Genomic DNA, 12,936 nt, shown 5'->3' with positions numbered 1-12,936 from the left:
CGGCCGTCCGCGTGCGCCGCGTCACGTGGGGGGCCCGAGCGGCCAATGGCGCAGCGCTTCGTGTAGGAATCGCGGCCGGGGGGCGGGGGGAAAGGTCTGCGCGAGCGCGGGTGGCCGTTGGGCGGGAGCTGCGCGCGGGGCGCTGAGGGGCGGCGGCCTGTGTGCTGGCGGCGGCGGCGGCGAGCGAGGGCTGAGGTGAGGGGAAGAGGGCCGGGAGCGAGAGCGAGGGGCCTGGGCCGCTGCGGAAGGGCTTGGGGATGGCGAAGGGCCGCTGAGGTAGCAGGAGGGAAGGCGGACGCAGAGGGGCGCCGGGGCGGCTGAGGGTCTGGGACTGGAGCTGGAGCTCGAACTCGGTCTGGTGGTTTTATTTGCCCTTTGAGGCTCTCTGGCTTCTCATTTCCCGGTAGGCCTGTCTGCTGTGATCTTTCCCGAGGCTGGCCGACTTGGAGATGGGACAGTGTCACTTAAGTGTCGCTGGTGTCGTCTGCCGAGCTCCAACTCGGCCTCGCTTTGTGGTACGGCTCTAATGAGGTTCCCTAAGGAGGGTGGTGCCACGGGAGGCTTCTGTCTCGTCTCCCTGTTCTCCAGAGTAAGATTCAGGAGCCTTCTCCTGGATTTGCTTTCCAATCGGTGTAGGAGAGGCCAGGGAAAATGCAAGCCCTGGAGTTTGACAGACTTCCTTGTAGCTGGCTGTGAACTAAGGAGACTTGCTTACTCATCGGATTAGTCGTGATATGCGAACCAATGGAAAACTTCGATAGCTTTCTTGCCACTGAAAATCGTTTGCAAAAATACTTACATAACATCAAAATTCCGCTGGATGGTGCATCACAATTTGTGTAATTGGAGCAGTAGTGATGCTTTGGATTTTCTGAGTATGTGAGGCTTTGGGAATATAAACATTTACCTAAGATCTTTCTAATTATATTCAAAGAGGGATGGAATAGGATATTTGCATTGCAAGATGGAAGTAGCTCCTTATTTTCTGTGTATGACAGATTTTTATTCCAGGGACATCATCCTTAAACGTTGCTTCATCATGCAGCTATTGATAAATATTGATAAACTGACAGAGAACCGATTGAACATTATCACTTCTATACTACTTTTGGTAAACTTTGGACAGTGTACTTCTTGTATTGAGCTTAATAATAGTTGAGATCTGTAACTGCTTATCCCACAGAGTTAAATAGTTAATCTGTGTTAATAAAATCTCTAACTTTATTGCTAGATTGTACTCAAATAAAATGTAGTTCTTCATAATTGCTAGGAGGGACTATTTTGTGGGTGAGCTTAATGGCAAGAAGTATACAGAATGTAACGAATCCTGGACTTTTAAGTAACTGCTGCACGTAGCTGGAAGGTGAAACTTATCTATCCCTTTTCAATTGAGAAACTGAGGGAGAAGAGAGGTAAGTATAGTAACTGTTTAAAAGAGACTTGATTTTGAAAGAGATTGTAAAAATAGTTAAGCATGGCAGGGTGGAGGTCAGGCATTTAACATCTAGTAGCAACGCTAAGATGCTGACGGCATATAAAAGAGATGTTTCCTAAAAAGTACGTTCCATAATTGATGACAGTGTCTAAATATAAGACTTACTATGTCCTTGTGATAACCATATAATTTAAAATCCTGCTTATACTGGAGTTTCATTTGTATTTGACTTTCATTTACGTTTCATTTCATTCTTATACTTTAATTTCATTTGAGTTTTTCAAGGGCAGCATTAAATCTGTCTACATTATTTAAAAAAATAATGAAACCTAAGTGCTGATTTTTATTTTTTAATATGGTTTAGAAATTCAGATAAAGCTAGGGGCAGTATAGCATGGAACTGCATTACAGAAATCCTGATGTAAAACTGTAGAAAAAGGAAAACTTAGGTGTAATTCATTTTCAAGAATAACAGAAGTTGAGAAGGTTAGGCAGAGCAGAAAACTTTAAAGGAGTGACTTGATGCTCTCAGGCTCTGATGAGTTTGGGAGTTATAAAAGAGGATTTGGCTTCTAATGAAGGATATAAACTGCTCTTTTTAGCTCTTTTCAGTGTTTAATAGTAGAAGCAGAGAGCCTAGCTTTGAAAGAATGCAGCAGGTGATTATACAAGCATGATGCAGGCATGGGGGGATGAAGTAAAATAAAACCCATCTTGCTTATGAGATGAAGAGGTAAATCTGTATCTGTAAAGTACAAACAGCAAGAAAGCCCCAAAAGTGTGGAAGGATGTACGTGTGTGTAGTTCTTAGTGCCCAAGAACAAAGGTTCAGGTTAGTGAAGTGGTGAGAGAAAATACATGGAAGAGTTGGAAAGGCTTGTACTAAAAATGTGTCTGGTATCATGCATTAAGAATACTGAAAAGAACTGTCCATTTGGTATCTAAGTACACTGATCAAAATACAATTTGTTTCAACTGCTGCTCCTTAACACTTGATATCATGCAGGCTGCAAGCCAAATAAATGCTTAAGAGGGCATGGGTACATTAATCTTACAAGCTTTCTGCTCTTGCCTCACAACATTAATTTGAGCCTCCTCACTTACCTATTAGAAATGGTATTTTTTTTTCCAGTTTTTAGTGCGTGGGTATTAATTTTCTTTAGAGGATATGGACTTTTTAATAAAGGCTTAATTGTTTTGTCTACTGCATACTCAAATGTTTTGAACTCCACATGACAAATGTTTGGGTCACATACCATCTAAAAGTATTCTAACTTTAATGGTACCCAGACTGCGAGGCTAGTTTATTCAACTTTCAAGGAAATAATACCTTTCATCTCTGTGTTGTACTTACAGTACACTCAGATCAGTGTAGTCTGAGGGAAATGCGTTACTTCTGGCTTGTTCAAGGCCTTGTCATACATCCTGCTGGTTAGGTGATAGCCAGCATTCTTTGAACATTCATGGTTCTGTACTCTGTGTTTTAAATATAATATGCACAAGCCTTGGAAGTATCATTTGATCTCTTCTTCTGATAGAGAGAACTCACTCTGTACTTCATAAAAATCAGGAATTGATTTTTCTTATGACTTATTTATGCCACAGCTTTTTCCCTTGAGTTCTAGCATCAGTTTGTTTTAAAGTGTGACTTTTTTACAAATATGTTGCTGAAAAAATAGTTACAACTTTTAATTGTTATTGAAGCTGCTTGTCTTGTATAGAAGACTTATTTTTTGAGTTCAGTTCAGACATTGAGAGTTTCATATGTAAACCTTTATATGCAGTGGAATTAATCAGATGAATTATTTGATATTAAAGATATGGTAGATGGTTTTGTGTAGAGTACAATCTGATATTAAAGTAAGCTAAGCACAGCCTGTTGTAAAGTAAAGGAAGATGCGCCGTACTGGAGTGAACTCTAATTTAGAGTACAGTGTTTTACTCTTTATTATATTCACCTTAGGTCAGTTAAATGACCTTCTGGAGCCAAGCATGAGTGTCTGACAGTCTTGTCTTCCTGCACTTCACAGTCGATCTGTCAGCCAGTTGTATTTTCAGGCTCTTAGTGTTGCACAAGTTAGTCAGTAGATTGGTCTTGCAGTACTGAGCGAGTTTTGCAACCTGCACTTAATTTAAAGCTGCTGTGTTTATGATCCTAGAACTCAAGGGTTAATTTAAAGCTAGTTCAGGTATGCTAGCATGAACTATTTGATACAGTGAAACATAGAGTATATTTACTTCAACCCCTCTGTGGGAGAATGTACTGTTAAGGACAGGTGTAAAACAAAGATAAACACTGAAGCATGTTTGTGTGCATGTGAAATGTGAATTTGCAGTATTTTCATTCACATGTTCTGGGATTATGGAACTAGGGGAATGGAGCTTGATGTGTGTGAAACAACATGCTTAGGTGTCTGTCACTGAGTGACTCCAAACATACAGGTCTTCCTCTTTGAGCTTATAGTTGTACATTTAAGTTATTGTGGAACCTAAAATAACTTGTTTTTTAAGTATGTTTCTTTTTCTTTCTAGGAATGAGAGAAATGGCAACTACGCAATCTGTCTTTACATTTGCTCTCTGCATTTTAATGATAACAGAATTAATACTGGCTACAGAGAGCTATTACGATATCTTAGGAGTTCCAAAAAATGCATCTGACCGCCAGATCAAGAAGGCGTTTCATAAGCTGGCTATGAAATACCACCCAGACAAAAATAAGAGTCCTGGTGCAGAAGCAAAATTTAGAGAAATTGCTGAAGGTAATATATGCTAACTTTGGTCTTAATAATTTGGTAACATGAGTTGTATCTGTGAGAAAATGTGATAAATTAAGTATACTGTTTTCACTGAATAAGAGGTAAAAAGTGTTTTTTTTTTTTTCTTAATTCCACTTCTGTGGTGTCCAATGTCCTATATCAATATCTGACTCATTTCTATAGCCTTGCACATAGGCAAGCCTTTTACACAGGTTATGTATTCCTGTTTATTAGGCTTTTTGACTTAAGTCTCTTGTCACAAAAAATACTTGCCAGTAGGACAACTTTAGCCCTAGGAGATTAATTCTTCTCTTTTGATCTGTCTAGCAAGATCCAGCTCAGGATTACTAGGACTTCAGGGAGACCTAAGGGCAACTATGGGGAGATTATAAAAAAAGCAGGTCATTCCTAGTGAGAGTGAAAGGGACAAGAGATGCAAGAGGTTCAGAGTGGTAATAAGGAAAATCTCTTTCACCTTGAGGATAGGTCAGTGTTGGAACAGGTTGCCTTAAAGAGGTTGTGCAGTCCCTGGAGATTTTTTTAGGAATGAGTGGATAAAGCCCTGAGTAGCCTCGTCTGATCTTGTAACTGATCCTACTTTGAGCAGGAGGTTCGAGTAGAGACCTTCTGAGGTCACTTCCAACCTAAATTATCCTCTGATCTGGACCATTTGTAAGTGTGTTGTGATTAAACATATGGTGGAAGTAAATAATCAAAGGCTTGCCGAAAAATAAAGTGTTCCCACTTCGTTGTAACAGAGTCTATGAGGAACATCCATCTATTTGTGTAGTTCTCTTAACTAAGCTAATAAGAGATTTCTGGGTTTTATCTTCTTGTCTGCATAACAGTTTCTTGAAAGAAAGGTAGTTATTAATACAGTGAAAGGGAGAGACAATTTTGTTAGATACTTACTGCAGTTGTTAGCGGCTGTTATGGGAGAAACTGGGAACTCTTAAGTGTTGAAGCATATAGAATAGTTGCAAGCCTTTGAGAGATAAGAAAATGAAAGCATTTAACATACTTAATGATATCAGAATGCGTATATCTTCTGTCTTTTCTGTTTCTGCCTTGGAACACCAGTATCTGTAGTTCTGGACCAAAGATCTGGTGGAAACCTAATGCTATGTCAGGTATATCCAATCACAAAATTTAGGCTTATTGGACATAGGGGAAATTTCATTGCCTCTGTTTCATCTCTATGTTTATCTTGTTGCTTAGTTGTAACTGTGGCGTAGCTAGAACTTGCTGGCTGGCGCTGGCTGGCAAGTAGTTTTGCAGACATTGCACTGTCTCTGTGATAGGAATGCAGAAGGCAGATCGTTTTGTTAGGCAGAGCTCCTAACTCTTCTTTTCTCCCTCAGTCTTTCTGATGGCCGTGTGCCATTGCTATTTTCTTTCAAATATAAAAACGCTAGTCTTTATTGCTAGTCAAAATGTGTTGTGTTATGTGAATTTAAAACTTTGCGGATATAATCTGTCCTCATAGTATAGCTATATTTATTATTAGAAAAAAAAACAACCCTGTTTATTTTGAAACAGCTTATTTTGGGTTGGAGAAAGTGAAGCAAATGGTGAGCTTGATTTGGCTTGTGTGTCAAATGAAAGTCTTGCTTAAAATTTGTCCTGTTGAGGGACTGGGAGAAAGCTGTTCTTTTTCTATTTGTGTATGATTTTCTTTTTCTTTTCTTCTTCTTTTTTTTTCCCTTTTAATGGGAATGTAAATAAACTTTTAAAACTTTTTTTTTTTACATGCAAATAGCTTATGAAACATTATCAGATGAGAATAAACGAAGAGAATATGATCAGTTTGGCCGTCATGGAGGACAAGGAAATAATGGAAGCCCGTTCCATCAGTCATTTAATTTCAACTTTGATGATCTGTTCAAAGACTTTGACCTCTTTAGTCAAAACTCACGGTCCAAAAAGCACTTTGAAAATCACTTCCGAAGCCATCGGGAAGCTCACAATCGGCAAAGACGCTCTTTCCAAGAGTTCTCCTTTGGAGGTGGACTGTTTGATGATGTGTTTGAAAATATGGAAAAAATGTTTTCGTTTAGTGACTTTGAAAATGCACACCGACAAGCGGTGCGAACTGATACCAGGTTTCATGGATCCAGCAAGCACTGTAGGACTGTCACTCAGAGACGAGGAAACATGGTTACCACATATACAGACTGTTCCGGACAATAACGTTTCCTTTATTTTCATCTCTTTTTCTTCTTCTTTCAACATCTTCATAATCTTTCTTGGGTTAGTGCTAATATGGAAAAAATTTCTTTGAACAGTTTGTTCTAAAAAACACTTAACTACTATAAAGAAATTGTAGATGAAACTAATCGTCAGAGTAGAAAAAACATGCATTTGTGAAGTAGGTGTCTCAGTAACTACTTAGAATGGGAGAGAAAAAAAAATCTCACGTGACAGGAGAAAGTATATATGTTTCAGTTGAGTAAACACTTTCCATAAATTTGAACTTCAACACAAGATATATATTTTAAATTTCAGAAATGTAATATAAATGTTTTCATATATGCCAATTCAGGACTGTTTCGATTACTGGTGCATGGATTGCAGCAGAGGAGATACTTTAATTTTGAAGTGCTGCTTTTTTTTATCATGTCTTTCCAAGTTTTCACTTGCAGTTTTTACCTAGTACAGACTTATTGTGCAAATTAGATTATTTACACAAAATAGCAGCAGAAATATGACTTACCTGGATCTTTGTTACTCTGTCCAACACTGCAAATGTATTAATAAAAAAACACTTTTCGAAGTTGGAAAATAACAAGAAGGAATATGTTAAGATTGTGCTTCACCTTGGAGAGTGATGTAGAAATTACTTTTATTTCCAAATAGCCTTTCATTGGCCTGAAAAGGTCTTAGGATTTGACTAAGCCTTGACTTAGTTAAGGGATATTCATGTCTGTAAGTCTGTGTGCATGTAAGGGTTTTTCTTTTTCTTCCAAAATACAAATATCTCTTTAAAAAGGTTTGGAAGAGCATACTGAAAACACTCTTGTTTTATGCTTACTGTATTACCACATGTGCAATGTAGATTCCATAGCTCAGTTTATTGAACTTAAATACTACTCTGTGCTCTTGTGAACTTAAACAAGATAAGCTTAAGCTTGCCTACAGATTCCTAATATTTCTGGAAGAGTCTAAATAAAAAATAGATTATGTTTAGATTGACAGATTTGTTACCTTTCAGCAGGAATTTTTCAGCATTGTGATTTGAAAGATAAATTCTTAACATAAACACAGAGTAAAACTGAAAATTAAAATTATTGTACTCATCTAATGCCTTGTGGTGCTGGAATCTGCTAATAATAAGGACAGTACTAATGGGTATCAGTTTCAGCACCGTGGAAATCCATAGTCTAAACTATTTAGAAGTTTTTTTTTTTGTTTTTGTTTTTTTTTTTAAAGGGGGGGGGGGGAGTAAACCCAAAACCCCACAAGAAAACCCTTGAATGTTTTAGCTGATGTCAATCCAAAAGTTCTGTTTTATTTCCCCTTAATAAGATTACTGTCACTCACATGTTGCTGTCTCTATAGAATAGATATAAGAATTTACCTTTCAGACTGATTGCATGAGCAAAATGAGCATTTTAAACAGCAGTGTTCTAATAGGCTTTGAAGTCTCAAAATCTTTATCAAGAGATTTAACCCTTTGCTTCTCAGCTGGGTATTGAAAGCTGCCTATTTGCTAAGTAACTTTAACCTTCCCTTCAAGGGTATGTATTATTGCTTGTTCAGTTTTCATTCACTAATTACTTCTAATGGATTGTTGCATTATATTAAGTGCTTTTCCTTTTCCATGTTCTTCTTTATTTATTAATAGACTAATACCTCATATTTGGTCTTTATAAAAAGCCAGTAATTTGTGTAACATTATCGGAATGTGCAATATTCTTATAATAGGAAAAGTGTTGGAGTGAGTGTGTTTATCTCTTATTTCCACCCTTTTTCTGTGTAAGTAGAAATATTTAGTTTATTCTGTATAATTAATATATGATTCAACCAAAAGTTGTAATTCGTGTAGATTTCTGCATTTTTTTCTTTAACATACTCCATCAGTCCTGTGTATGAATCAGATGATCTGCCTGATTCGTACCATATGGGCATCCAAGTGAACAAATAATTAACTTAAAGTTCTGAATTACTTTCTATCACAAACATCAAGGTTTTTTTTAGAGGGCATTTCTGTATGCATTTGGGGAGAATTGTTCACAGTGTTAAGACTTTGGAAGGATGTGTGTCCTTTAGTATTAAATATAAGAGAGTATTAGTGAATGTCCTTTAGAGATGATGACTGTTGGAACTTAGAGGTGGGAGGCAAGTCTAGAAACAGAATGCAAAGGTAAAATGTTAATGTCTGTCTTAGTCTAGTGAATATTTTCTTAATTAAAAAAAATGGAAACAGCAGAATGAGCAGTTACTAAGCATGGGAGAAGGAATATTTGAAGTTCTTACCAGAACCAAACCATTGACTTCTCCAACAGTAGTTTTCTCCAGTTATGAACTTGGATCTGTTGCCTAATCCTGAATTAGAGGAATAAAAGCTAAAATAAGCACTGTAAATTGTAATAAACACAGCCACTCACAAAATTTGTCTAGTTTAGGTGACTATATGAGTTTACCATCTTTCAGGATAAGCTTTTCATTGAAAACCAAGGATCCTTGGCTGCTTCTAGGTCAGCTTCCCCTCTTTAAGGATGCTCCAAACTATTCATGCTAAATGTATTTTTTTTTCCTTAACTCTTAAAAGTCAAAATATGAAACTGATAATAAAATGGTGGAGTTGCTGTTTTTTTAGCTGATAGTACCTTAAAAAGACTTCTGCCTAGTCTATTTTTATCTGCTTCCATATTAGTTCTCTGAAGTACTTGGCATAGGAAGACCAACAAATAGTTCCTGTTATTCCTATAGCTTCTCAAAGTGACCTTTCTCCTTGTTTTGGTTGTTGAACCAAGGTAAAATCCAAAGGAGAGCTCGTTGTCAATATTGCAGTGTATTGCTATCCGTATGACTTTCTATGATGGGTATGCTTTGAATTGACTCTAGCTGAAGAAATTCAGACAGACTTTCCTCAGCCAGCAGTCTTCAATTCCATGGCTATCAGAACACAAGCTTGCAAAACATGTTGTGCTTCTCACTTATTCGGTGCTCTTGCACATTCTTTGCCTATTTATAGTGTTTGCTTCATGGCAGGCTCTCCAGCGGAAGTCCTGATATAACCTTACGACACCCCTGACTCCAGAAGTTTAAGTGCCATCTTTGATCTCCATATCTTCTGAAAAGACCCAGAAAAGCTTTTTTTTTGTGGTTGTGTGAGGGTGAAAAATACAATTCTTAACAATTTTTGAAAGATGTTTATGCATATGTAACTCCAAATGGCTGAGTTTCTAAACCTTTACAAAAAAAAGTGGTTGTTTTCATGTTTGTTTTTTTCCCATTATACTTTTGAAAAACAGTATCTAGTGAAGATGAAAGTACTGTAAACTTAATTAGAGTGCCATTACATTAAACGTGTGAAAATTGTTTGTGTGTGAAGTCTTTTTGTTTTGTTTTGTTTTATTTTCTGCAAGATGCAGATGGAAGCTAGATTCAAGTGGGTTGTGTGGCACTTATGTTTTATGGAGCACTTTGACCACTACACTTTCCCTGAATGGGATGACAGGTTTTGCAAAGGGAAGGGAGTGGGGTTGGAAGAAAATGGCTTAATTTTACCTGATCTGTTTTTCTTAGAGATGTTGGGAATCGCTTGGAGTTCAGGCACTACTGCTGTAAACCAAGCAGATAAAAAAACCTGTGCAAAAAGGTTGGTGGTTTTTTGTTTTGGTTTTTTTTTGTTTGTGTTTTTGTTTTTTTTTTTCTGAGAGGCAGAAAGCCTCTGCTTTGAACTATCGAATCTGCCTGTGCTCTGGCCACCCTGCTGAGATGTGAGCGAAGTGACCAGCACTCATTGCCCTAGATTGCCCTTAGAAGTGCGCATTCTGAAGCCAGGGTTCAGATGCTGTCCTGCTGATTCAGAAGTTGGCTGCAAGACTGCTTGAAAGTTATTGTTTTCTAGGTCTCTTCCTTAGAAGGTGGAGGGTATAAAAGTTTTGGGATTCAGTATGTCTCATTGGGCCATTTTTCTCTGGAATCTATGCAAATCTGCCATCTTAACAATGCAAAACCAGATTTGAGGACTGTGTTAGAGAGAATGGAAGATCAGTGTTATATATTTATGCTGAGGGGTTTGTTGGTTTCTTTTTTTTTATTATTTGTAAATTGAAAACTCTGAACTCTGTTGGACTTGAAATAAAAGCCTTGTGTAGTATACCTTGACTGTGCCATTTATGGTGCTAATTTCAGAATAAAATGCTGTTCAGAGGATCATTTGGCTCTGGTGACTGACGGGTTTGAGCCAGACTGATCTGCCCTTGGGTAGTGATTTGTACAGCCATGCTGCTGACTCCTGTCGTGTGGGCACCTGTTTCTTTGGGGACTGGACAGAGACCAGCTTTGTAGAGGCCACTTAGCAGTTGTGATATCAATTGACCATCAGTCACTCCTAGCGTAAGTCTGAATCAGTTCTGGGTTAAGGCTGTAACTCATCCTTGATTCCAGTTTGTTTAAAAAATGTCATGTGTGTTGTGTTACCTGTTGAGCAGTGGAGTCTGATTTGACAGCATTTATTTTAGGAACTAAGGTAACGCTGAAATTAAATTAACATTACTGCTTGTGTCATTCCTCCAGGAGTTGCAGTCCCACCAAGAAAGGTGCTGTGGAGAAGCTCAGGTCATTAGGGATAACTGCAGTGTTTTCCCAGTAACTGGAGGAGGAGGTCCAAAGATGGACCTTTTTCCAAGCAACTGTTTTGGGACAGTCCACCAAGGAATAAATACACCTGGTATCAACATACATATTAATGGGGGCTTTTTTGAGTGGAGGTGAGGACTGGGTTATTTATTTATTTTGATTTGCGTTGCAAGTCTGTTGAGAGTCTTGAGTTGTGTGTCTGTAGCCTGGCAAAAACTGATGTGCTTCTTAAAGGTATCCGTGAGGAGTGAGGTGCCTGACTCATCTTAGCTCAGTCTGACCCATTCTCCAGCCATAAGCATGTGGAAGGGGTGCTGACAGTGATCTTGGTCGGTGGTGCTGGTGCCTGGCTGCTGTGGGCGTGCAAGCCTGACCTCAGAGCTGTCTGTTCCAGTGGAGATGCATGGGATGTTCCCATTGTATGAGTCTGATGCTTTGGGCTTTGCAAATACTGCCCTAGGCTCTTTTGGTTTGCAGATACAGTGAGAGTCTGAGCTGAGGAATATTTAGGGAAATAGATCATCATCTTGTGTTTTGTGGTATGGTGGTTTTTTGTTTTGTTTTATGTTGGTCCTCCAACCTTGCATGGAGGACTTTGACGAGGAAACCACAGTGGAGAGAGAAGGGAATGAGGAAACCAGTAAACCAGTGCTGTCTGAGTTAAGGTGGAGAGGAACTCTGTCAATAGCTCATTTCATGGTCATGTTGTTTGTGGGGTTTTATTGTCCCAAGCAGTACATCTGGAAACCACAACCACAAGCAGAGACAGTTACAGGCAGGATGTAGAGAAACTGGAGGAAATAATGTTTGCAATGATTGCTCGGGTGTTACAGTTCACCCAGCTCCTTATGCCTTGCAGCACCCCTCGCTGCGTGAGGATGACAACCTCTACCCTGAGACTTCTCCAGTCAGGCTGAAAATGTGTGTTTTTGTTTGAGTCGCTGGTCAGAACCTAGGTGAACTGCTTATGTAGCCCTCTTTTCTCTAGGTATGGTTGCCTGACTAGGGAATGTGTGGTGGTGGGAGAGGAAAACTGGCCTGGCTCCAGAGGAAGACCAGGAATTGTGGTAGATCCAGGTGACATAAGCCCTGGTAGTGTAGCTTGTCTTCTAAAACGTGAATCTCCTGCAGTACAAAATGTAGCATTGTTTTAATAATATGAACTGTGGGGCAGACTGTATGGAGATGAGAGTCCTGGAGTGACTTCAGGGATGTTACAGATGTGCGGCAGGATATAGATGAGCTGCAGGATGGTGTCCTCAGCTGAATCTGGCATGTGGAGCATAGAATATTATTATTATTATTATTATAATATTTTATTTTTATTATTATTTCATTTTATTTTATTTTTTTCAGAGTCCAGAACATCTACTATTCAGGGTGGATGAGATCAATCTGCTTCAGAAGTGCAGAATATTGAGTAGTCCACATCAGCTGATGCTGGGGCTATACCTGTGTTGCTGTCTTCTGAAACTGTAGTTTTCAGTTTCACATCGAACCCACTTGTTAGGCACCACTTCTTACTAGAATTTTATCTAGACATAAGACAGACAGAAAATACATTTTAAGTGGTTACTTGTTGATGATATTGCCATCATCTGTTCTTCATCTCCCGCTGGCACAGAAATGAATGTGCTAAATGGGAAACAGGAAAGATGAAGTGAGCCTTGTCTGAGGGGTCCCAGTTGACTTTAATCCATTTCACTTCAACACCTGGCACTTGCAGGGTTTTTAGCCTTGAATGTGCATGATTTTGAGTAGTGATCTAATGAAAAGTTGTGTATTATGCCCACAGGGCAGGAGGAACATACGTTTTCTCTTCTGCCGTGCGACAATAGGCACTTTAGAGAACTCAATTAAATTATAAAGCGGAGCTGAAATGCCTGTCCTGGGGCAGCATTTGCCAGGATCCACCTGGCTGAAGTAGAGGAACC

At 38.9% G+C, this 12,936-nt stretch overlaps 1 protein-coding gene across 2 annotated transcripts; it reads left to right on the top strand.

Moving 5' to 3' along the window:
• The first annotated feature begins 121 nt into the window (after positions 1-121).
• On the top strand, positions 122-6,399 carry DNAJB9 (DnaJ heat shock protein family (Hsp40) member B9). Of its 2 annotated transcripts, none has more exons than XM_086747804.1 (3): positions 122-195; positions 3,968-4,195; positions 5,952-6,399. In XM_086747804.1, exons 2-3 carry the CDS (start codon positions 3,970-3,972, stop codon positions 6,380-6,382), a joined length of 657 nt encoding a protein of 218 aa, XP_086603930.1. In that variant the 5' UTR covers positions 122-195; positions 3,968-3,969; the 3' UTR covers positions 6,383-6,399. The 2 variants fall into 2 exon arrangements, with proteins under 2 accessions (XP_086603930.1, XP_086603941.1); XM_086747815.1 differs by lacking the exon at positions 122-195 and adding an exon at positions 353-1,412.
• Positions 6,400-12,936: the final 6,537 nt, after the last annotated feature.

Source organism: Chlamydotis macqueenii, chromosome 1 (genome assembly GCF_036417535.1).
Source record: "Chlamydotis macqueenii isolate bChlMac1 chromosome 1, bChlMac1.mat, whole genome shotgun sequence".
Classification (NCBI taxonomy): domain Eukaryota; kingdom Metazoa; phylum Chordata; class Aves; order Otidiformes; family Otididae; genus Chlamydotis; species Chlamydotis macqueenii.
This window is presented reverse-complemented; position numbering and strand designations above follow the sequence as displayed.